Source organism: Anguilla anguilla, chromosome 14 (genome assembly GCF_013347855.1).
Source record: "Anguilla anguilla isolate fAngAng1 chromosome 14, fAngAng1.pri, whole genome shotgun sequence".
NCBI classification, from domain to species: domain Eukaryota; kingdom Metazoa; phylum Chordata; class Actinopteri; order Anguilliformes; family Anguillidae; genus Anguilla; species Anguilla anguilla.
Genome location: NC_049214.1, coordinates 7,819,511 through 7,845,540, shown reverse-complemented (window position 1 = coordinate 7,845,540; position 26,030 = coordinate 7,819,511). Strand labels below are relative to the sequence as shown.

Here is a 26,030-nt window from a genome sequence, read left to right as displayed (position 1 = left end):
ATAGTACTTTTTGCCCTCTCTTAAAATACATTTTAAAAGCACATTCGTAAAAAGTTAACAGGTCAAATATAATAAATGTGACATATAAAGCGTTAACACGTTGGGCCATTTTACAGAGCTCGTCAGCTAACCTCGAATCTCAGCACCATGAGGTCAGACCCTCCTAATTGGAAGGAAGCGGTTCCCATGGAAATGGCATTAAAATGAAAAGCAGACGACCCATTTCTCATTTCTCCCTGGCTTACTCTGACAGAGAATTCCTTCACATGAGGGAAAGAGTCGTCAAGCAGAGAAAGGTCAGTGATCAGAAACGGGTTCCGCTGCAACACACCAGCTGACGGAGAGAGAGAAAAGAGAAGGAGAGAAGGAGAGCGAGGGAGAGGCACGGGACGCTGACAGATATGAGGATTTGGAGGTGCACGGGGGAAGAGACGCCTCCGCTACTGATGTCCTAACTGGGAGAAATCTGCCCAGGAGAGAAAGGTCAACTCGAAAAATCCCCCCAGAGCTGACATCCCTCACACAGACTTCCAAAGGAGAAAAACACTCATTTTATCATTGTGTCAAAAAAAAAAACGGCTGCCAAATTTCAAGACAACTTCCAGGAGGTCCTGATATCAAAGAAGTCCTCCTTCTTCAAGGCCTGCTGGCACTCACTCTCTTTCACCAGGGTGCTAAGGTAGCCACAAACATTAAATAAAACGTTTAAGAAAATGACACAGAAATTACCGGAATAATTTCACACTTTTGAAATAACAGGGATAAACATTCACCTCTATGGTGGAACAGACATTGGACAGAGACAGGCCCTCCAGATCGCCAAGTAAGCTCGGAGAGAGGATGGAAGACGTGGGAATGGCAGGGGTCACTGGTGCAGCAACTGGAAAAGAACAATAATAAAACATTTCATAAAAGTGGAATACAGTACATATGCCTTACTCTACAGATGCACTGGTGTCACGATAAGCTAACAAGCATGATGACAATAACATCATCCACTATATTTATCCAAGGAAAATGAAACTAAGGGTTTATGATGCTATTTCATGAAAAACATCTCAAAAACTTAAGGTGGAAAGCTCATGAATGACAAATGTGGAATTATTTGTATAGTGCTTCTCAACAAGTAACTCAACATGCTTCAAAAGGAAGCAGCGTGAACAGACATATACCAAAGACAATTAGATACCAGGCCTATTCACATGTTATATAGGAGTGAGTCACAGCTACCAGGGAAGGTACATTTGGCAGCGGCCCCGGATTGATAATGGTCTGACTGATCATGGCTACAGTCCACAGAGGAAAACTGTAGTAATGGCACACTTACAGTCATCAAGATCCAGCAAAGACACTTCTTTCTTTGGCTTTTCTTCCACCTGCAAAAAGTGACAGCACTGATCATGAAACAGAAATGGAGGGGTGCATGAGAGAGGCAAATTCTCGCCAGTATTCAGGAAGTGCGAGTGCATGTTTGGAGGGAGGGGCTTCGGAGGGAGCGCTGAGGAGAAGGAACGGGAGGTGGCAGAATTTGGCTCTCTCTTGCGCGTTTCTCCAAAATCAAACACTGCACCTTTAAATTTGCTTTAATTCTGTCAGACCTTGCTACCAACATGAAACTGAATTACATTAGAACACAACGTACTGAAACAAAATTAAGCCGTGTTTTATAACAGAACATTAATATCAATTCACAGTGGCACACCTGTCTTAATTGCTCCAAATTAGTTCATGAATAATGAACATATTTACATGAATGCAATTCCAAAAATAAAGTTTATTAAAATAAGTCTTGAGCACAGGGCAAGCACAGACTTCAGCTGAGGCTCATCATTTGTAAAAAGGTGAAACGAAACCAAGTAAATGACAGCACTAATCAAGTATGTCTGGCCTGAGGAAGGAGCAAAACAAATGAATATATGAACAAGTGACCCACCAGGAACTCAATCTGAGACCTATGTTCCAGGTGGAGTGGGCTAATTCATTCAATAATGGCTAGAGTAAGCAAATTACAAGCTTAGCAAATATGGTTAGTCTTTTTTCAACAAATTTTACTGAAATAATTTTCTATCACAAGGTACTACAGAAGTGCAGGGTTATCGAATGGTTTATCCAGAACGTGACTTACGAGGCAGAACACAAAATACTATAAATATTTTGCTTGTGCGACTCGACTGCAAAAAGTGGTAATTTTATCTTATGATCGGTAAAGTGATTCTTATGAGTACAGAGCACTGTATGAGCGCATATCCTTAACAATGTGGACACAAATAAGCACGTGCACATTCTTTAAAATGTGCTTTTATTGAAATAACTGCCAAAACTGTTTGTCGAATCTCAATAGGGCCACCTACTTAAATACAGGATAAAATAATAACTACATTTTAGAGTGAAAAAAAAAAAACAACGTACCCCATGGCAGAGTGGGAGTTTCTGAATCAGAAGATATCTGACATGATTTCGCGGGTTCAGTTCTCACCCCCTTAATTTTTGTTATGAAACGGGCGTTCTGTTGGGCTGTCGCAGGCGACGCGAACACAATCGGCCCCCATTCTGGTAGGCCCGCCTCGCGCCGGGGTGGGGGGGGGTGGGGGACTACAACACGCTCCGTCATCTGCGGCTGCTCGCCGGGGCGCTCGGGCCCCGCCGTAGCCGCCGCCGCCGCCGCCGCCGCCGGCGCGGTGCGAAAGCGTTTTTACTTACGAACGCTTTTATCGCTCGCGCGGCCGTTAGCCTCCTTCTCCCCGAGAACCATAAAATCCCACTCCGCCATCGCGGGCCGAGAGGGGGGAAAGCGTCGCGAAAGAAAGGGCTTAATACCGAAAACAAACAATGAAGTTAAAACCATATCCTATCAAATATTCCCCAATCGACTATTCATCTTGGTAATAGAGATGGAACCGGGGCGGCGCGCCGCGGGGCCTGAAGCGTGAGATTGAGGATTTCTCCGGCGCGATGCATAATTCATGGGACCCGACCGGCAAAGTGTGTAAAATGAGAATTTCACAGCGCGGCGGGAGCAATGAAGGCAGGGAGAAGAGGCGGGCCAAATCGCATTTCGCTGTGCAAATTTTATTTCTCGGGCCCGCCCGCATTTACACTACAGCTCCGCCGCCGACAAACACAACACACTGACTGATCTTCCACCGCCGCCGTCGGCGTCGCCGCCGCCGCGCTCTGACTGGGGGGGGGGGGGGGGAGGGAAGACGGGACGGAAGGATTTTTGGGGCGGGGAGAGACAAATGAGAAACTTAAAGCGGGAGATTCTACGCAAACTGCGGCGCCTGAACGTGTGTTTTGTGCAGGAATGCGTTCATAGCACAAGCGTTCAGCCTCATTCATGTGGATTCTGGACACGCACACATTAACACACACAAACACATGCATCCACATACACACAATGTATGCAGTTTCATACAGGACGATACAGGACAGAAACATCACAAAATAAGAAAGGTGCCAAACCTCACACACAGAGCAGCTAGCTGATAGTGTTTTGGAGAATTTCAGAGTAATGTTTTAAGTGCATTGTTTATGTGTGGCTCAAATTATATTAGGCAGCGAGGATTTCTCTCCTGCTTTTAAAGCATTAGACTCAATGCCTAATAAGAGAGGAGTACTTTCATTTCAAATAATGCTGTGTCTATGGAAGAAGGCAGCTCATTTTCTTTTAAGACTCAACTACTGCAGCTTCACACTTTAGATGAGATAATGAAATAAAAGTTTTCAGACGGCCTAATAAAAGCACTGACCGAATGATGAGAGAGAAGGAAATGTGTTCTACCGAAGTAGATTAAGCCAACTGTACAGCGGAGAGAAAGAAACAACCAAATATCACGAATATTATCACATCTTAAAATCCGCGGTGCCTATAAAAGGATGTTCCATGCCTGCTCTCTTCGATAAAGGCTTTCATCTTCTTCCTAATGATTATTAACAGAAGTGTGACAGAACTGCAGGAATTATCACACTCCATCGAAAGGGTATCTGTCACACATTTTTAAATATGGTGCTGGAGCAATAAAAGGCAGATTAATTGAAGCAGAGCTACTCAAGTATTCCCTGTCAGGAAGCATCGGAGCTTGCGAATGAATAATCGTAAGGCTCCTCATTTACCACAGGGACCTAACACGAGACGGCACTGATACCCTTCTGAGCCTTCCCTTAACCCCCAAACCTGTAACAAGGTCACGGAAGGTCAATCGTTCACCAACGATCGTCAGTTATTCACAGCACCTCAAACAGGAACGTTAAACTTCAAACTGTGCTTCCAGAACGTTACCAGCTGGAGGATTATGCTAATTGTCTAACGCAAATCTGTCCAATTTTCCCCAAACACAAGATTTTAAAAAGCCAAGTTCGCATTGCCCTTGCTCAGAAATGTCATGAATTCAAACTACTCACAAGGTGTAGCCAAAGACAAGCTTGACGCTACAAATAAAAAGCTGTGCAGGCAGGACCACATTGTTTCTCAGATGGAATAATTAGCAAAGTTAGCAGGCTAATGTTATGCTGTGTCAATTCAGGCTGAGGAAGGAAATAACATCCAAGGTTCACAAGCACGGTATCGTATTGCTGTTAGATTAAATTAGCTAGCTAGCAAGCTAACTATCGAACTAGGTGTTTGATATTGTAAACGTGATAAAAGGCACGATGACAAATTTACGTTGCCAGACACCAACAGCAGGGTTGCAATATTTGGAAATTCTAGGGCCGATATCAAGCTGATATTTAACTTGCTACATCGGCCGACGCCTCCGTTTTACATTTCAGCACAAATGTAAACTGCTACACAAGACACAAAAAACTGCTACCAAGTTTCCACGTTCACGAAAGATGAGCACATAAGTCAACTTGTTTGTATAGCAATGCATTTCCGTCTCAGTTTCTGTTTCCGTGTAGCTTTGTCTGTGAGTTCCTCTAGTAAAAAAAAAAAAAAGGTTAAGCAAAAATAAATCATCAATAAAAGAGGTTCAGATGACTAAGATTAGACTACCTTTAGAGCATGACACTTAATTTACAGGGTCAGTGGCCCATCAAACGCGTCATCTCTCATGTGCTTGTACTCCGCATCAGCATATTGGGCCATCATATCGGCCATCGTCTGCGCACCAGGCTGATGGGTTTGCTTCATGCTATTATTGGCCCATTCTGGTACGACCCTGATATTATGCTATGATGCGAGCATGCACATATAAGTACCAGATACGTGCCAAGAAATGCTAAATATTTGACCTATAAAAGCTTCCATTAAAAGAAGTTAATGTCAGTAATTTTTCAGTTCATTGCATTTACCAAGCATGTACTGGCCAACGTACTAGTAAAAAATACCCTACCAAGAGTCTATTATCAGGTATAGTTCAGGCGCTGTAGGAACAGCAGGACGAGTGAAAATGAGGTGAAGACCCAGACATGACCGCACTGGAACAGAAGGAGAAACAGCCTGCACGGGTTCTGTAAAAGACTAACCGTTCTCACCTTGGGCTTGGACTTCTGCTGCTTCTTCTGTTCGGTGCCCGAGTCGGACCCGGTGTCTGCCTCCGACTCCGCGCTGGACCCCGAGCCGGACGAGCCGTCGGCCGAGGAGGCGGCCTGGGACTGCGAGGACACGCTGCCCGCTTTGGGCTTGGCTCCTTTCTTCTTGTCGTCGCCGGAATCGCTGCGGGGGGACGGGGAGAACAGGTGGCGGGTGAGACCGCCGCCCCTCACTTCCTCTCAGCTCCAAAATGGCGGCTTACGACAGCCCACATACACAGTGCGGATAAATGGTAAATGGACTGCATTTTGTATAGCGCTTTTATCCAAAGCGCTTTACAATTGATGCCTCTCATTCACCCATTCACACACACACACACACACTCACATACCAACGGTGAAAGGCTGCCATGCAAGGTACCAATCAACTCACTGGGAGCAATAAGGGGTTAGATGTCTTGCACAGGGACAATTCGAAATCGCTTCGACATGCCCAGTGCGGGGGATCGAACCGGCAACCCTCCGACTTCCAGACAGCCGCGTTTACCTCCTGAGCTACGTCGCCCCGGCTGTGCTTTGAAAAGGGGCCTCTGCCTGAGCAGGCACATTCTTCAGTGATACAGGTACAAACGGACGCAGTGAACAAATGTACTCAAAGTGAAATGTACAGGGGAACAATCTGACCTTTTTGCATTATGAAATGTGTGTGTCCGTACATGTACATATGCTACATATATAATTCATGTATTTACATAATACGCGCACGTGCACAGGCATGCAGGCACACACAAACACGCATTTATGTGTAAACTCATAAAAGGTACTGTATTGTCACAAAATTCATAAACATTGTGTGCCTAGGATAATTAAAATATTGCCAATTTGCATGTTTTATTTTCTACTGAAGCAGAAAATACACTTTTTAATCCAATTAAATCACAAACATCAAGTTAAAAAACAATTCAATTACTCCGCAGTAATGAATGAAGAGTGGGAAAAGCGTATTTTCGTTGAGAACTAATCAGCTCCTTGAGTTTCACGTGTGTTGTGCCCTTTCAAATGTAGTATATTTTTCGAGGGAGTAAATGAATACACTGACACAATTTAAGATTGTCAGGCCACTCTAAAGCTCATGCATTAGTGTAACTGTAAGCTAACGTAAACAGCAGCTTTAATGTTACAAACTGGCATTCGCGGGAAGCCAAGATCAAGCTATTTTCATCTAGCAGAAATCCACATCAGCCGCTTAATGAACAAGCAGAGAATCACTCCATGGGAAAGTTAAAAATAACTGCCATCACTAACAGCTACAAAACTGCAGCCTCAAACCAACAAGTCTGACAGAACACTGAAGACGAATCTGTTTTGTTTGCAAAGTTAATTTAATATTCCATTATCAGAGTTTTTTTCCCCCATTTCAATTCTCCCACATAATGAATGTTTACCCTGCCTGCCTGGAATTTTCAGATGTTAAATTAATGAGGAGAATGCGATGGTAACTGGCTTTTTAACTTTGCGATGATGAAAAGCCAGTATTAATTTAGGCTACAGATTTCATTTGTTCCGAACAGGAAAAACAATATAAATCACTTTTTAAATCATTAAATCCTGACTTAAATTAACTAAGTCATAATTAGGGCATTATGCTGTGTTTGTTATGGAAGCGGCAGGGTGAGGTGCTTTAATTACTGTCTGTAATGGAGGGTTCAGGGTGACGTAAGGGGGTCCAGGCTATGCTGTCACAGCCATGCTTCAACGGGGGTGTGGGGCAGCTAAAATTGCACCCCCCCACCCCCACCCAAACCTCCATCCTGGCATATTCCATTGCCTACTAGCAGGGCACAGGTGGGAGAAAAGCGTGGGTGTGGGTGCGGGTGCGTGCGTGTGCGGGTCGGGGGGCACATGTGGTTTAAGCTAATGACTAAAATCCCACTTAGTGATAACACAGGCTGATAATGGCCAATCCAGAGCCATTAGCCACACTAACGTGTGGCAAATTACTTTAAGAATATTCCCTTTATTGCACCTCTAATGGAGGTAATCAGATTTCAGCAGTGTTGCCAGCCTGATAATGCAGGTAGGAGCGGGCGAGTGTGTCACCAAGTTGAAAAAATAACAGGCGTTCGTAACAGATGGAAATGAAGATTATCGACGCCACGTCGCATTGGTCACGTCGGGCGGTTCGGAGGCCGGCCCCTACGCTGAAGGGGACCCCGTGTCTTAAACACACAGTGTGACCTCATTAAGGCTCCGTGCCAATTAAGACGGCAAGTGAGGCTTGGACAGATGTTATTGCCTGGAGGAATGACATTACGTTTTGAACTTTTCTAATACGCACTTATTGCAGGAAGAATGCAGAACAATCCGATTTACACCGAGTCATTGCAAATTAAGACAGGAAAGAAAGCTCAACAGTGATTTACTGACTGGGCGGAAGGTGTCAAACCGATTCCTTCAGTAACATGAAATGAGAAGCACTTGATTTGTGCTTTAGAGCAGTGTGACAGAGTTGGGCAGAGTAGACGTCTGGAGTTGCATTAAAAGTGTGCTTTACAGTAGTGTGAGAAAGGGATAGATCAGGGGTTTAGTACCTGTCTCTGGGTGCAGGGTTTTACAGTAGTGTGAGAAGGGGATAGAGCAGGGGTTTAGTACCTGTCTCTGGATGCAGGGTTTTACAGTAGAGAAAGGGATACAGCAGGGGTTTAGTACCTGTCTCTGGATGCTGGTTTGGGCTTTTTTTTCTGGAGTCGTTTCTTCTTTTTGACAGAGGTGGAGTGACTCGAGCTTTTCTCCGAGTCTTCACTGCTCCTGCTGCCTTTACTGCTGCTCTTCTCCTCACTGTCCTCCTCACTGCCAGACTCCTCTACAGACACAGATACACACACGCATGGACACACACACACACACACACACACAACACACACGCACAAGCACGCACGCAGGCACACACATCCAGATTTAAAATGCAATATTAAAAATGGAAAGTTGATATGCACCAAATTATCGCACCTATTTATATTTTGACAACCAGGCATTGTGATAAAGAAAAAGAGTCTGAATCCATATACTACCAAAACACTTCTGTAAGCTCAAGACATTCTATCACACAGTACCCTGGCACAGTACCCAAGTCTGTGACATCTCTACAAATGGGCTCTACAAATGGGCTGTGATGACAATCTGAGTTATTTGAAATAATTACCAAAATCTACTACGGATAGCTAATAGTCCTCCATTCAATGTTTATGTAAAACGGATAGCAAGTTTCCACATTAATGATTATAAAATTGTGTCAAAAGCTTGATTGAGATTAATGTGACAGATGTTTTCACTTTGGATGGAGATAAGAAAAATTAGGAAATACTAACCCTTTATACTTATTGCCAAAATCAGACATTGACACTAAGTAAATGCCATCTGCAATAATCCATTGATTTGAATGACAACCTAATGAAACAGTAATCAATGGATCACAGCTGTCAAAGAAACAAATGTAAAACCACTTACAAATCTGTATTCCACAGACTGCAGCCGTGTAATGAACGACAAGAAGTTCGTAAAATTGTAGAAAAGGGTACATTTATGTTTTAGCTATTTTCATGCTTTTGATATGACATCAGCTGATAATACAAAAGAAAAACGAACCAAAGGATACTAAAAAGTCAATAAATTTGTAATAGAAAGTCAATAAATTACTTGAAATGACTGATCAGGTTCTCTTGCACATGAACTGCACCTTGTAGCCACAGTATGCTCACAATTACGGCTGATAATTTTTCGGTGTCGTAAATACAGCTGCTTTATATTGGTTTTCTTTCACGCCAGCTGAGTAACAGCTCAGCTGGACTTTGGCAGCAAAAATATAGTTTAATTTCCATTGGCTGCATACATCTTAGTTCTGTGAGTACATAATAAACGCTCGGCCCACATATTAAAAAAGACAGTAAAGATGCTACAATAAATCGAGCACTCCAGAAAAATATGCGAGGAAGGCTTGCGTTTGGGATTAGCATCATTTTAAAAAATGACAAAAACACTCCGGTCAAGTGAACAGGTACTGCCTACATAATTACAACAATACTGAACTCATTTAGAATAATCAGTCCCAGATCCGTGAGGTTTTGATCCTGACACTACTAAAAATATTCCAGCCACGCACAATTCAGCCAGTCAGAACGGTGCAATCTGCGATACTACGCCGGCTGGGTGCATCATCCTCAGTTACTGTAGTAGAACAGTTTTAATAAGCTGGGACAAGCAGAAGCTGTGACAGAGAGCCAAGTCTACACTGGGCTGAGTGTGTGAGCTCAGTAAGCGCATCATCATTAATCGTGCAGTTATCAGTCTACACATGCCCTGGAGGAAGACAGCCCTCCTGGTCTGTTTAGCAGGCCCCGGGCCCTACCGTGAGGCCTACTGTACCTTCACTGCTGCTGCTGCTGCTGCTGCTACTGTCGCTGCTGCTCTCCTCGTCGCCGCTGCTGCTGCTGCTCCCCGATGCCTCTTCCTCCTCGGCTTCCTCCTCCTCTCCCGAGTCTGAGTAGAACTTCTCGTCGGTCTTTTTGGGCTTTGTCTTTCCCTGCACGGGCGTCCACTCTTTCACCTGTTCAGGAGAAGTTCCCCAGCCCCAGTCAGGGCCAATGGGAGACGAGCAGAAGCCTGGCACACTGAAGTGAATGACCTGCCTCAGGGAGCGTGTGTACACTATTTAATGCGCTGAATCAAAACATGGGCCAATTTTTCTGATACATACTTCTGATTAGTTAGCCAGTTATTAGCAAAGGCTTATTTATTATGCAGTTACAGTGTTCTAATATAGTACATTAAAATGTCTTTCTCCATCTATGGGAATATTTAATTCTGCATCACAGCTGTTATAGCACAAATACTTTTTTCCATGGTGCACGGCAGCAAAACTTTTCAATGGTAAGCCCTATAAATTACAGCAAAATCCACAGATTTTTTAGAACATACGGCTTGGTGGGACATCACAGATAACGTACAGACTTCTCAAATGAAGTAAAGCAGCTACAAAACAACACGGAAATTCATAGTAATGCACACTTGCCGAGAAATAAAATGGAACAAACAACGCGTGTGCATATTTTCGGATGTGACCGCGAGCTTGCTGCACTGCTATAATTCAATCACCAGTCATCTGATTGTGATTGACGTGAACTCCACAGTGTGCTAGAGACTCACGGGCGCACGTGGCTGTGTGGGCGTGCAGTACGTGGGTGTACTGAACGGCAGGTACCGTAAGACCCGGACGGACCCAGTTTTGAGTACGCGGCTGGTTTTGTTTTCATGAACTTGGGCCGCAAATTCAAAAATGCAAAAACCGATCGCGTGGCGCTGCGCGCAAGTTGAAAATTGTATAGATGGAAATAACAAGAGCTCTTTTTTTAATTTAAATTTTTTTTTTACCTCGGCCATGAGTACACAATCACCCGACACTTATAATAACCCAGAATAAAGGTGACGGGCGGACTACGTTTCCCATCATTTTCATTCTGACCAAATCACCATCCCTCTTTCCCGAACAGAGGAAAAAAAAAAGGTAATACGTCGTGTGTGGTTAAACCCCACGCCCCAGGTGAGTCTGGGAGGGGCGAACCGTGACGCCGCGGACCCCTTACCGGCTCGATCACCTCCACGTTCCTCACGGACTGGTCGGGAGCGGCCGCGGGCCAGTCGGACAGCTCCAGGTAGCCGGTGGCCTTGGTGTTGAGGGTGTGGGACAGAGTGCCCAGCTGGTAGCGATCCCGATCTGCTCCAGGCGAGGGGGAGAGGACCAAACGCAGTAAATAACATGGACGCCGCGACGCAAGGCCCGGTCTTAATCACAGCCACCGGTAATTGGCACTAAATTAGCTCAAATGTCACAGTATAAATACAAACTAAGGAGGCTCCTAATGGGTCAGAAAACTGATTTTAGCCCATAGATTACAATAATCTTCCACATAATGGTCAATAAAAAAGGTAATCAGTCAGTGTGTTTAGGTGTTGCTCTGAAATGTAGCTTCTCTAAAAAATGACTTTACGGTGAATATTAAGAATGACAGCACAGTTAAACAATCCCCATACATGTCTCGGCACAAACCCATTCAGAATTTTAATGTTTCTCTCTCCTGGAAAACAGGAGCCTTTCTCCTGGCGCCTGGCGCTCGGCGGCACCCCCCAGCCCCCCCCCAACCCCCCGCTCCCAGCCCTTCAGCCGCAGAAAGGCAGGAATTAACGTCGCAATTTCTGTATTCACTAACAGGCGAACAGGAGCTCACAGCTCGGTCGCATTCTTTCACATTCGGGCAAGTGACGGCTTTCAAACTGCCCCCCCCCCCCCACCCCCCCCCCCACTGTGTTTAAAAGCGGGGAAAATCTGCATGGCTCGATCCGAAAGGCAACCAACCCGCCACATTCTAGCTGAAAGGAAAACATCTCGCACATAAAAATACAGCTTAGACTTTTTTTTTTTTTTTTTGGGGAATGGGTTTGTGCCGTATGTGGACAGAATGGAAAACACCAGGTAATGGGAAATGGAGGCATCAGACATTTTTCATTTAGCCAGCGCACATTTCATATTACAATATCCAACGGGAGGGCAGAAAAACGGCAGGATGGGAAGCGGTGCTGTTACAGCTTTTAGTGTCGACCATTAAAGGAAACACACACAGTAAAGGGCCCGGAAAAGCATGCAGTAAAATTCATCAGTGACAGACCACATCAATCACACGCCTCAGCCCAACTCCGCTCTTAACCTAATTTACCCGTTGGCATGCTTCTCATATTAAGGTCATTTCAGGGTTTTTTTTTTTTTTTTTTTCCCTCCATTTTCTGTTAGTCTCTGCATTATTAAGAGCACGTGGAAATGTGCGGAGGAGGGTTTGAGAGATATAATGTTGCTGTGACTCTTAAAAGCTCTACGACCTCAGCCACCCTGCATAACGGAGGGCTGAAATCAACAGGAGCCTTTTGTTCCGCATTGGAAACGGTTGGCGGTTGTTTAACAGCATTGCTTTAAGCCCAGGGCTTTCGAGACGTGAATCGTGCGATTTGAAACAGGTGTGATTTCGGGAACCCCGAAGCAGGGGGCGGGGGGCAAGGGGGCCTTTACCTTTGAAGGCGGACTGCAGCACCGGCGCGGGCTTGGGGGCCAGGAGGATCCTCTTGGCGTACTTACTGAGAGCCCCACTCTTCTCACTGGGCACAATCAGCTGCCTGATGAACCGGGTGCGGTCCCTGATGTCATAGTTCTGATCGTACTTGCCCAGGTTCAATATGTACTGCGTAAGCAATTTCGTCTGCGGGAGAGAGAGGGAGATGGCGAAGAAAGAGAGGGATGAGGAAGAGAGCAAGAGAGAGGGAAAGGCAAGGGAGGGAGCGAAAGAGAGAGAGAGAGAGAGAGAGAGTTATTTATGATTATTGATCGTTCTGAATAAACATATTTAAAGCAGTAATAAAAACAAATGGTTATGGGCGAACAGACGTCGCCCCGGCGCGGAATTAAGCGGCTTCCGAAGCAGCGAATGGGATAGGGCCGGCCGGGACGCGCGTCCCGCCTGCGAGCGGCGTGCGCGGCGAGCGTGGATCCGCGCTCCGGGTCGGCGCGGCGAGCCAGCCGCGCGCCAGATTATTAAACCGCCGGGGCGGAAAGAAAGGCGTCATTAAAAAATAATCATATATGGCAAAGCCGGCGAAGGCTCCGCGCGCGGATAATGAATATAGAAACACAACTAAAAACACTGCCCTCCAAACCTAATCAGAAAAATATGCGGGACATCAAAACATCAGCGGGCGCTGGGGGGGGGGGCGGGGGCGGGGGGCACCGCGGAGTCACGGGGGTGCTGAGGGGCGGCTTTATGAAGAGATACAGCCCCCCCACCCCGACACACACACACACACACACACTACCCCCTTACAGGCCGCATCCCGCTCCCCCTTCACGCCCCCCCCCGCTTCCCCACCCACCCCCGCTCACACACTTTCGCCCTGAATTATGACCCATTATGGCCGGCCCATGAATCACCGGAGTGTATTACTGCAAATTATTTGCAGTGCATTTAGCTGTTACTTCCCCTCTCCCTCTCTCTCTCTCTCTCTCCCCCCCCCCCCCCCCCCCCCGCACGCCCGGCGGAGACGCTGATGCCCTTTGCGGCGGCGGGATAAGTGACTCCGCGCCGTCCCTCCTCCCGTTTATGGCCCGGGCTAATGCTCGCCTTTTTTTTACTGTGGAGGAAAATAAGAGTTACTGTCCGGAAGGCGCCATTGCGGCTCCGACACATTACCGGAGGAAGATATAATGATGGGCTCGCTCAGGAGGCATCAGTCTTGTTATAAGCCGGGGCCCTGCATTTACATTTATTTAAATGAGCTCGCCCATGGAGCAACCAATGAGATGCGGAACATTAAAGCAAAATTTTATAGAGCTGCATATTTAGCAGAACATTGCCCCCATCTACAGCATTCTCCCCATGGCCCGACGGCTAGGGTCTTTCATTGCCCTTAAAATATCAAAATTTAATATGCGGCAGCTCCCTTCAAACGACAGAAGCAAGCCTTTTTTCCACCCTTGTTACACCTTATATAAAACGTATATTTGTAAATAAATCTCTACCGTGTGCGCTGCACGACTTGTTTCATGGTTCCGTCTGTTTAACGGGTTTAAAGTTACGTCATCGGCCCAGATATTCATCTGCAGTGGCAAACAAGCACTGCGACTCGTGCAGTCCATCTAGCGTGGATAACATGCCCTGTTAAAGCGCACATTTCATGGTTCAGCGTGGCCTGAAGGGGGTCCTGAGGAGACCCGGCCTGAAGGGCACAGAAGCATACATGTGCTTTACGCAGCCGGCATAGGCTACAGGAACGCATCCGGTAGGTCTAACCCAGTTTATAATCTAATCCAAACTTGATTAAATACGTCCCCCTTTTTTATAACAAGATTATTTCCCCCCCGTTTCAAAAGTGCATTTACTTCACACTTTTGTTAGTTTTTCACCTCTGTAAAATTAAAAAAAAACTAAATTGGGGTAAGTAAATTAAAGTGATTCAGAAGAAATCATACTCTACAAAACATCTTAAATATTTTCAGAATGATAAAACTTTCTTTAAAGTTGAGCTTCTTCCTACTACAGGAAAGCAACACATTTTTTCAATGGCTATTTTACATTCTTCAAGTAATTACAGTTCATTTTCAGTTTCTTAATTAGAAAACACAGAATACTACACGACTGTATCCCTAAGTAAATACACAATTGGGGGCATTGTTTTGCTGTGGGCAGACTACCTCCTTGGCCGCTAATCTTTCTAAAAAAAAAAAATTTAAAAAAATGCATTTGGTTTATACAAAAATGTTCTCCACTAACAAAATGTATGTACACACACACACACACACACACACACACACATACACACAAGCCAAAACGCGCACGCGCGCACACACACACACACGCAAACAAGTGCTTTTTACATTCAATTAAGTGGATGCCATGTACATACGGTATGAATGTATTAATGCAAAACACTGTGTGCTTATGTAGTCAGGTTCCTCTGTAGTGGGTCACATGACACAGCTAACCAGAAAAGCTCTATACATCCAGTACCATGAAAAAGTATTCCCCTACCTTCCTGTTTTTCTCTATTTCTGCATATTTGTCACCCTGAATGGTTACAGATCTTTAGACAAAATGTAATATTCGACAAAGGAAATCCAAGTAAGCAAAAAAACATTTTTTAAATGATTATTTCACTTATTCAATGAAAAAGGTCATTAAACGCCAATATAGAGGAAATCAGAGAGGGGACAAATACTTTTTCGAGGCACTATACATTAGTTCTCTTGGAACAATAAAAATATCATATAATTTATTCTGCACTGGGCTTTGCAAAGAGTACTATATCTCCGATGCAGTACTGAACATTCTGATCATAATTTGCTTCATTTGGTCTGAAATGTACAATCCCCCTTAAACACAGAGTCTTCAAAAAACTACCCCTAAAACTTCATTTCCGTCTTCAAATAAATACGCATGGCGGAGTCACATCCATCCACTTAGCCATCTTAGCCACTTAGTCATAAAAATATCAGATGGAACATTTGCGATGGTGGTGGGAATTAGGGGCAGAGTGTACTCAGGTCTAGTGTACATATTTTTATACAGTCTATGACTAAGATCCAGCTGACTCACCCAGGAGGCCTTCTAAGTGATCCAAGAGTTTGTACTTACCATTTGTATAACAAAGCAGACCAAAGAGAACAAATTCTGGAGGGTTGCCAGAACCCTCATAGAGAACACATAAAGGGTATTGTGTGATTTTGGTCCTGAAAGCACCACAATCCAACTAAAACTGCAGTAAGTAAGTCAAATTGTGAAGGTAATTAGCTGTGTGAGTCCATCGAGTGACGTGTTGCTGAACAGTAGCAAGAACTGCGCAAAGCTGACCTGCTTGGAGTTGGTGAGGTACAGTTTGGCAGCCAGGTTGACGGTCTGCAGCTTGACGAGGTCTTCCTCAGACGTGAAGCTCTTGGCCATCTTTCTCAAGACGTCGGGGGCGATTTTTGGGACCCGTTCGCAGTACTCTCCGATCAGCCACAGGATGCTGGCTCTGGCCATTGGAACCTGGGGTTGAGAGACATGATGGAAGTCAGCCTGGATATGTGTGTTTGGTGTATTTGTCATGTGTGGAATTGTGGTGTGATAAATCACTTTCAAGTGTTAGTTGGATGTGAATGAAGTAAAAAATTTTAAAAAAGTGAGTGACAGAGTGAAAGTGTGTGAGTATACTTAAGAATAAGGACATGAATGAGTGAGAGAAATAAGGAGTGAGTGAGCAAGCTGACTGTAGGGAATAAGTAACTGAATAAACGAGTGAAATGTAAAGGAGTGCATGAGAGTGAATGAGTGAAGTGAAAAGCAGTGAGTGAGTGACTGTGGACCCTGAGTCCTTACAGTGATATTGTCGAAGAGCTTGGCCATGTGTTTGATGATCTCGCTGTGCTGAGATGGCTGAGTTTGAAGAAGCTTCTTGATCACCACCACGCTCTCTGCAACCACAGTCTCTGTGGAGGAAAACAAACTCAATCTTTCAACAAACCAGTCCACTGCCGTCCTCTCCATGACAATGCACATATGTTATTCAGAATGTCTCTACACACATATCATTTCTTCACATTCTCTACTTAACTAAATTATTCATTGTCTCGTGAAGAAGCCAATGCATAACTCAATTACAGAAAGACCACGGCAAAGTGCACTCCAATGCAATAATTCTGAGAATACACCACTTTTATAACATATAATTTAAGATAAGATCATTACTTTTTTTTGTCAATTTCAGTCAACGACATTTACTGAAAATTTCTCAATAAATCTGTTGAGCATTGAGTAAGTGTACCAATATTTTAGCCTGTTTTGAGGTCTAATAAAAGGTTTATTTATTAATTAAGTTGCTCATTAAAAACAACAAAAAACCCAAATCATCATGCAGATTAACTGTGGCTTCAGTACGGGATGGGTAAGCATTGGGAGCATATTGTACCCAAGTACCGACCACAACTTCCTCGTGCCCACAGCGAACAATAAACAAGATGCCATTTAGTGCAATAACCTATATTCCACTGGTGACAAGGAACACAAATTACTTTCTTGTATTGCCAGCAGGTGGACAGCATTGCTACACAGAGGTCCTACTGTCAAGTAATGACTCGGCAGTGAAAGAATAATCAGGACATTACTGGACTGATGGCGGGGGAAAATAAAGATTGCACACATCTATATCAGTTTGGGGGGCAGCGCATTTACCGTCTCTGTTGGACAGCAGGAGCACCAGGCCATTCAGGCAGGTGTCCGTGACTTCAGAGATGTTCGTCGCACACCTGCCGATGGCCTGAATGGTCGCGGCGGCGAAGGCCTTGTCCTGGCTTTTAACGTAGGTCTGAGGGAGGGAAAACCAGCGACGGGGGTGGGAAAATGAACAGAGTTTCCCTGTGGGACAGTACGCCAGTTTACTGTGTATAGCTGAGGTTCAATATCAGACCAGGGGGCACATCGCAGCATTGAGAACCGACGGTTTAGCAGGAAATAACAAAGCATCTGGTAGCCAGGTTAAAAAGGAGCTCGTCCCAGTGTTTCTGAGGAGAAAGAGGGGAGAGGGAAGGACTTACCTGGAACTCACGCAGGATGGTGGAAATGTTCGCCTCATTGGCCAGGTTGGTCAGGATCTCCAGCTGAGAGAATAGGAAAGGTCAGGGGAGCAGCAGAGGAACAACCGATCACTCAGTGTACTTTTCTCAAAGGGACTCCTTCTGTAAACATGCAACACCCACACACTGAAAATAACTCAACATTCAACCTCAACCAGCACATAGCATCTTCATTCAGCATCTTCACCACACTGAGGAAGACAACCAAAATACATCGATAATGAAGCCTGAAATGGCCATTCTCCCAATCTTAGCTTTTCATTCTACTGCAGAGAAAGCTTCTTCCTCGAATGAAACACATTATTCAATTAATACTTTGTCACTTAAAATGACATTCTCAACATGGTCAATTGGTATTATTGTGTGGTTTGTGATGTCTGATGATTTTTACTTGGACTGATCATGTTCGGTCATGATTCGGACCAATTTCTTCTGATTCTGTAGTATCCATAGTTTGCGATTAATTAACAGCTGACTAAACGGCAAACTTCATCATGGACTGTACTGATTACATTCAAACTCGCAGCCATGCAATGCTGGCGTGAACTTCATTTCAATTGCTTAATTTGCATTAATTAAAAACTTAGATTAGTGCAGGGAGAGCACAGCCCAATTACCTTCAAGGTCTTGATATGAGTAGCATCTGTAGATCTCACATAGAAGCTCTTCAGGTATGGCTCAAACATGCCCTGGGGGGGAACTTTCATAATAATTATACTGAAAAAACCAAGATGTGTAACAATTCAATCAAATCCTTCTGACCTTCAAGCACTATTATGAGTTAACTATTAATGCTTACACTGTTGCACAAAAACCATTGTAAATCCCCCCACCCCCACCCCTTTCGCTCACCTTTCTCTGGATGGACATGGTGGCAATGTTCTGCAACACAATGTACTGCACCTCCCTGTGTGAGATCACAAAACAAACCCAGTGAAAGTGGTGGCACAGCGTGTCGAATCACACCTATTGCATGCACAATAGATTATCCACACAGTGGGAATCACCCTTAACTGTGAGTGAGCTTCAGAAACTGGAGTATCACTGCTAACACTGTTACAGAGACTTAAATTACTATCCTAACCTCTCACTGATGTAGTAACAGTAGATTCAGTGACTATACGGGCCCATTTTAATCATCTTAGAACCTCAGTCACGATCTTAACATTTCTCTAATGCTGTAAGACTCCAAGCCTGTGCAAACACCTCTTAAGTTACAGACCCAATAGCTCTAATAACCTCTCTAATCGTGTTACAAACTAAGTGACTGCATTAAAATTACTCTAGCACTGTTACATTCTCAGAGAGCATACTAAACCCTCTCCAACACTGTTATGGTCTCAGAGACAGTGCTAACGCTTCTCTAGCAATCTCAGACTCAGTCACTGGACCATCATCTCTCCGGTATTGTTACAGACTCAGTGACTAACCCCTTTGAAATGCTGCTACGCACTCAGTGACTAAACCCTTTCAATTACTGCTACAGGCTCAGTGACTAACCCCTTTGAAATGATGTTACAGACTCAGTGACTAAACCCTTTCTAATGATATGACAGACTCAGTGACTAAACCCTTGCAAATGCTGTGACACACTCAGTGACAAGCCCATTTCTAATGCTGATAGGCCATATTAACCCCTCTTCAATGCTATTAGAGCCTCAGTGACAGCACTATGCCCACTCTAACACTGTTACAGATTTAGTGACAGCACTAAACCCTTCGTAATGCTGTTATAGATTCTGTGATATCACTAACCCCTCTGTAACACAATTACAGATTTAGTGACAGCACTAAACCCCTCTGTAAAACTGCTGTAGATTCAGTGACTAACCCCTTTCTAATGCAGTTGGAACCTCAGTGACAGTACTAGCCCATTAGCATATAGCCACGGCGGTGTTTAGAGTCTGTGAGAGTACCTGTGGCTCCTCAGTAGCCTCACTAGAGACTTGGTTATGACGCTCACTTCATGCTTCGGGGCAAGGTGCCAGTACAGCTGGGCCACTGACATCACCACCTGCACGCCAGACGGGGAAGAATAGCCTATTTTTAATAGCCTATTTTTCAAAAGCAGCACTAAGTAAGCGATTGTAAACTTGCAGACAGAACAAACCATCACACTCCAATACAAATCGCTAGTGAAAATAACAACTTTCAAAGCTTGAACAAGTACATCAAGATAAAGGGCTTAACTTTTTTTTTTCCCTTCCCCGGTCAGGATGTGGCACATCACATTTTAATCAACATTTTCATGTAAAACACATCTTCGATCTCCAGCTCACAAAGGAACAGAGACCTTGAGTCCCGCGGGTGATGGAAACGCAGAGCCTGGTGCGCGCGTGTGATAGATAAAGCGCACTGCCCCCCCCCCTGCCGTAACCTTGGGGGGGGGGGGGGAGCGCTTTCCTGTGATAGGCCGCGCGGCGAGGACTGGGAAGCGCGCGCTTAGGTGAAGCCATCAAGGCTGCCTTTATTCTTCATACCAGGTTCAAGTACAGCGCAGACTGTCAGAAGCCAAATACACTGTTCGCCTCCGGGTTACAAATTTCACACTTCGAATTCCAAATATTAAATCTTGTCCAGGGCGGGCGGGAGAAAGAGTGAAAGCCGTAAACCTTAAAGCGACTGCAGTAAAACATTAGGTGAGCTGATAGATTTTGCTGCCAGGCGCGCATCTTCACGAGATCCTGAAGAGGAATGGATTGGCGGTGCACAGATGAGCCAGGAAAACATGCGTTTTCCTGATCAACGCAATTTGCTGCACGTTTTTAAATGCATATATTGTCCATGAGTCATTGGACAACAATGTTTCTGCAGACCATGCTACCTACAGTGCCCACCATTAACATTTTGGTTTCAAAATGCTAAATTGACAGGATAGAATAATTTCATATTAAACACAATGCAGCTATAATACAGACTCTCTGCACACACCAGTAGCTGTTTTTTTTTCTTTCTTTTTCTGTAAAACAGAAGACAGACTCTGAGGGTGGACTCCCATATCTGGAGCAATATGACCAGTTTATGGTGCGTGATGCAGAGCAGCACAGTGAGTCGCTAATTATTTTTTGTGTCATAACAAAGCAAACATTTGTTGCTGCTATGTAGTACAGCAAACTGTGAGAGTCACTGTGTAGCACAGAGCACAGAGTCTGCTTGCTATTCTGTAGAAGAGTGGACAGTGTGCTCTGCTGTACTGTGAGGGACGGACAGTAGCACTCACAGCAGTGTTCCTGCTCTGTAGCAGAGGTTTGGTGTTCCTGAGCAGGAGGCGGTGGTCAGGGTCCATCACGTAGGGCTTGGAATCCACTTTGTCTTTCTTCTCTTCGTCCGACTCGTAGAAGGCATTCGTGCTGTTCTCATCAAACACAGCATCCTGCAACACACGTGCAAACCATGACTACTGACCAATCACAACTCGACTGGAACTGCAAACCACAGTGCACCTTGCATTCAAGCATCAAAGACAGTCCACATGTACACTTTCAGTCTAAAAGCTCCTTTTCCAGAACACAATCACGCATAATTTCCATTTCCCATACACTTCATTAGCATGCTCCGACCTTCCGACAAAATGTCCGCTGGCAGACAACGAGGGCAAATAAACACAAACCTACAGTTCAAGGAATTAACCCTCGCCAGTACGACGCTACTTCAGTACATAAGCACAGGTAAACAAACATGCACAAAGAAAAGCCATTACTGATGGCTCCGAAGTAAATGGCAGTAATACATTCCAGTAATTCAAACTGGAAATGATTTCCTCCGTTTGCACAGTTGCATTAAAAAGCCTTTTATGCATCCTTTAGAGCAGCGCGAAGGCTTCCCTCCTTTTATCTGTATTCAGGATCTCGTGTCCGCAGCCCGCCTTAATGATTGTGCTGGAAATGCATTGGTAATGAGTGCTTTGTGGCAGGGGGAGCTCGGCGCCTCGCGGTGCATTAGCATGCCGCGGAAACGACGGGCGGCGTCGCGCTGGAGGGCCGAGAGGGAAACGGAAAGTTCCGCGGAGAACGTTTCACAGCAGCGTCATCTGGACCCTACTCTGTCAGTCCTTAAGTTCATAATGTTACGAGTGAACAGCAGTAAGGAGAGCTGGCTCTGATACCAGTAAACTGGGCTAAAACAGAAGCTTGTAAGCTCCAATGCAACAGCGGCACCTGCTAATCAAATCTGAAAGTTTAAAAAAAAAAAATTTTTTAAGGAGAGCGGGCAGTTGGCCATTATGAATTCAGACGGGGGACAGAAAGAAGGGATTGCGAATTGAGATGGGATCGCAGTACAGAAAGCACCATGGGCACATGGGGCATTTGCATATGGTTTAGAACTGGCAGCCCTACAGACCGTGCCAGACGTTCTCACCAAAGTTTTTGGCAAAGTTGGTTCTTCTGTAGCTTTTTAAGTAAAGATTTAAAACTGATTATGTGCATAATGCATAATGTGAGTAAAATAATTGATCATTTTTTCCCCACTCATTTATTCACCCATGAAAATATAATAGCATAGTTCATATACATAGTTACATATATATGATATACTATCATACACCATACCCTATACGTTCATAAAATGTGAAAAATGCGTTAATGTCGAATGATACAGGTAAAACTGGCCGCAATGACTTGACTCCACCAATGACCTCCCAGAATAAGGTCATAAAATCCTTTCACAGGGCAGAGGCACACCTACAGACATTCTGCAACCAGAAGATCTGCTACCGCACGCACGTATGCTACATCACGTCTTCATTCTCCAATGAGCGTGTCGCTTCAGAAACAAAGTGTTGTGTTACCACGCGTACCGCCGCTTTAGAACAAGTCACCTGTCTTTCGTTTTTATACGCGACCCAGTTCCGCTTTCTGCACGAGACGGGGAGCGGCGCGGCAATTTCCACTAATTTCTAAAGTTAGAACTGACGGCTCGGCTCGGAACCGGTGACCTTCAGATGGCGGAGCTCCTTCGCTCCCACACCTACACCACAGAACGGCACGCAGCCGAGCTCCTGGCTGCGCTAGGCTAAAAACGGAAAAGACCTCAGCCGCTCGACAGTTTGTGAACACTGTAACTTAATAAATTGCACCGCAGTTATATGAAAACCGCTGGCGACACTTCACCTTCAAATGAAAGCAGAAGGTAGCCTAAATGAAATCAGACTTGTAGTCTAATTGCTATGCTTGTACTTTGTCCAGAGTAACCATTATAGCCAAGAATTACACTTGCATTTTATTTCTTTGATGCCATAGTTTCAGTGACTGCAAAACTTTTGATGATGTAAGCATGAGAATAAATGTATAGCTTTAATTTAATAAATCAATGTGAATGAAGTGTGGCTGGAAAGATTAAATGCCCCCTAAGTTTTTAAAACTACGTGCTCCCCCTGCAGATGCAAGAGCGCAATGGAAAAAGGTTGTGCGTTGTTCCAACCGTCTGTGAACAAAAATGGAAAAAGGGAATCTTAGATATGCAAATGTAAACAGCTCATCATTACCCCAGAGACTGGTAATTTTGCAAAAATAAAAATGCAAATATTGCATGTTACTGGAAGCTTGAACGTAACAAACTAAAAGGTTTAATTTCCATTTCTCCTGCATCAGCTTTATTTGTAAATGTCGTGCCCTATGAATATCTGGTTATTTTCCTATACTCAAGCAGCCTCTTAACAAATCTTCTCATTAATATGTAAATTTAAAGTCAATCGGTCTTCTCTCTGACAGCACACCAAATTCCTAGTGCACTGTGTAATCAGCTTTGACTTGGCATCCCCTATTTATCATAAAAGATGTCCCTTTAGAAAAATTACAGGAAATGCAGTGCAAACGATGTAACTACTCCCTCTCCATTTAATTGTTCCTCAAATCGCACATTTACATCTCTAAATGCAGGACGCTCCAGCACAAACAATTCATATTTTACATCACTGAGTGAAAAATCCATTTTCCTGGTAGAAATACTGTGTTGGCGAATGTCATGTTTTGAGTAGGTAAGCATAAAGTGGAATGTGTTCTTTTTGTGAAGGACAGTTCACTTTTTTACAGATGTCTACAATTTCAGGTATCAGCATTTATGGAGCTGCGAAGTCTTCATGTTGCCAATCAATCAGTTCTGCTACTTAATTTCCGAGTGCCTTACCCTGATATGCCCAACCACAAACATCAATGCATTTAGGTAAAAATAGTCTCAACGTGAAGTTAATTCCTACACTGACTGAACTCCTGTACTGGATAATAATTTTCAGTTCTACAAAATGTATAAGTTTACAAGTGAGACTTTTTTCTTTGCTGTGGCTTCCTGGAATTATGGCCCTTTTACCGGTGAAATTTCCAGGACGTTTTAAGTTTAGTTGTCATTCGACCAAACTTTAATAATGTTGCACTTGCAAATATGATACTTCCTGCCAATATGACAAACATCGCATGACTCATAATGGCTTTGTAGATGACCATTGATTTCACTAAATTTAAATGCACACTGTTCCCAAGAGCCCTCTTGTTTGCACTGTGTACACCCTAAGAAGAGTGTTTCCTGGAGACCCCTGGCTCATACGTTTTTGTACACCCTAAGAACAATGTTTCCTGAAGACCCCCTGGTTTGTACTAAGTACACCCTAAGAACAGTGCTTCCTGAAGACCCCCTTTGTTTGTACTAAGTACACCCTAAGAACAGTGCTTCCTGAAGACCCCCTTTGTTTGTACTGTGCTCTATATAAGAACAGTATTTCTAGCAGACCCCGTTGTTAGTTCGGTGTTCTGTATAAGAACATCGTGTCCTGCAGAGTGCAGACCCCTCGCCTGGGCTCTGATCCCCACGCCCGCCTTTGACCGAGTAGACCCACCTCCTGCCAGGGGCTGAGGAACTGCGTGCGGGCGTAGCGGGTCAGCATGCTGATGATGACCACCTGGCCCCACTCCTCCACGTCCACCAGCAGGTTGCACAGCTTGCGGTAGTTCTTGTGGATCAGGTCGATGCGGTCGGGACACACCTCCTCGAAGGCCATCACCACGCTCCCGGCCACCAGCTGCAGGGGGCGGCAAGGAGAACGGAACGCGTCCGCTGTCACGGCCGGACCGGTTCGGCACCCAGAACAAAGCGCTGTGTTTTCACGCAAAAGCAGCTCAATAAAAAGCCACACCCAACGGCTGTGCCGCAAATCACTGCTGCATGAAACGCTAGAAGCTTTGTTTTTAAAGCAAGCAGAATCACTGAATCACTGAGGACCCTTGAGCAGCTAAAATACCAGTGACAACAAACAATAAGAACGGACTTTGTGCTCCTCTCCACAGACTGTAATCGTAGTGGGGCAGGATGTAATCAACACAAACGAATCCAGTGACCGTTATTTATACCTGTTCATTATTTATGCATGACACCCGCATAAATAATGAACAAGAACACTGCAAAAATCTAACAATTAAAAAGCAAAGATAATTCCAAACAATAAAGGAATGTTAATCAACTAAGATTCAAACTGCTTCAATTACATTACCCACGTAATTGCAGTCTGCGTGTAGCAGTGCATTCTGTCCCACGATTGCTTAACTACTACACCCGTGAGCCTATTATCCAGTTTCTTCTCTGAATGGAAATAATGCAACATTTTAAAGACATGTTTTATTCCCTACCTGTGTCTAATTTCACCACCTTATTTAGCTGCCCAGGGAGGAGAGGGTTTGCTAAACTGCACATTATAAGACAGGCAGTTTACAGAAAAAAAAAAGATCAGGTTCCCAGAAGTTAGCAATTCAGTTATTTTTCTCTTGGCTGACTGACACGGGTTTATTAATATGCAAACAGCATTAGACCCTGAGAGGAAGGAGGCCAGAATCTAGTTTCCCCATTATAATGGACTGCTTTTGGGCCCAATGGGGAATTGCTTGCGTTTACCCATCAGCATGAACGTGGACCTGCATTTATGGGCCTCAGGACTGCTAATGTTCTGATAACTGCTGTGCCCAGCAAGACCACTAATCGTTCACAAATCTGCCAACTTTGGGAGAAAACAACAGGCATGCATCAGGCCCAGGGTCTATTGGGCTGACCACCCACTGGCAGCATGACTTTACTTCAGGGTTCAGATCAGAGCCAAAAATAAATACATAATTTATACATATATATATATACATATATTTTAAAGCAGGAGTAAATCAGCTCACACCATACTGTTATTGATGCATCTTATTATGCAGAAAACAAAACCATTTTCATACTTCAAGCATTACACTTATGCTGCCATTTTGCAACTGGCAATCAAGCCAATTTGGTTGTATATGCTTTGTAATTGCATTGCACAATGTCGTTTCAAACAAACACAGACGCAAGTCTAAAAAATACACCCGCTCCGCATTTTTTGCTAATCTGCTCT

The 26,030-nt window shown here is 44.4% G+C and overlaps 1 protein-coding gene across 4 annotated transcripts in view; it reads right to left on the bottom strand.

Moving 5' to 3' along the window:
* The window catches only part of ap3b1a (adaptor related protein complex 3 subunit beta 1a), an 83,927-nt gene that overhangs the window by 38,033 nt on the left and 19,864 nt on the right, over positions 1-26,030 (bottom strand). For 2 of the 4 annotated variants that reach the window (XM_035391361.1, XM_035391358.1), the window contains exons 7-22: positions 24,504-24,686; positions 20,895-21,047; positions 19,591-19,688; positions 18,527-18,581; positions 18,292-18,363; positions 17,636-17,698; positions 17,274-17,406; positions 16,422-16,531; positions 15,915-16,091; positions 12,587-12,773; positions 11,112-11,242; positions 9,895-10,075; positions 8,182-8,335; positions 5,476-5,656; positions 1,328-1,376; positions 774-880 (exon numbers count right to left, since the gene is read on the bottom strand). In XM_035391361.1, the coding sequence (XP_035247252.1) occupies positions 774-880; positions 1,328-1,376; positions 5,476-5,656; positions 8,182-8,335; positions 9,895-10,075; positions 11,112-11,242; positions 12,587-12,773; positions 15,915-16,091; positions 16,422-16,531; positions 17,274-17,406; positions 17,636-17,698; positions 18,292-18,363; positions 18,527-18,581; positions 19,591-19,688; positions 20,895-21,047; positions 24,504-24,686 (2,034 nt within the window). Of the gene's footprint in view, positions 1-773; positions 881-1,327; positions 1,377-5,475; positions 5,657-8,181; positions 8,337-9,528; positions 9,534-9,894; positions 10,076-11,111; positions 11,243-12,586; positions 12,774-15,914; positions 16,092-16,421; positions 16,532-17,273; positions 17,407-17,635; positions 17,699-18,291; positions 18,364-18,526; positions 18,582-19,590; positions 19,689-20,894; positions 21,048-24,503; positions 24,687-26,030 lie in introns of all 4 variants that reach the window. The other 2 variants (XM_035391359.1, XM_035391360.1) reach the window with 2 other exon arrangements.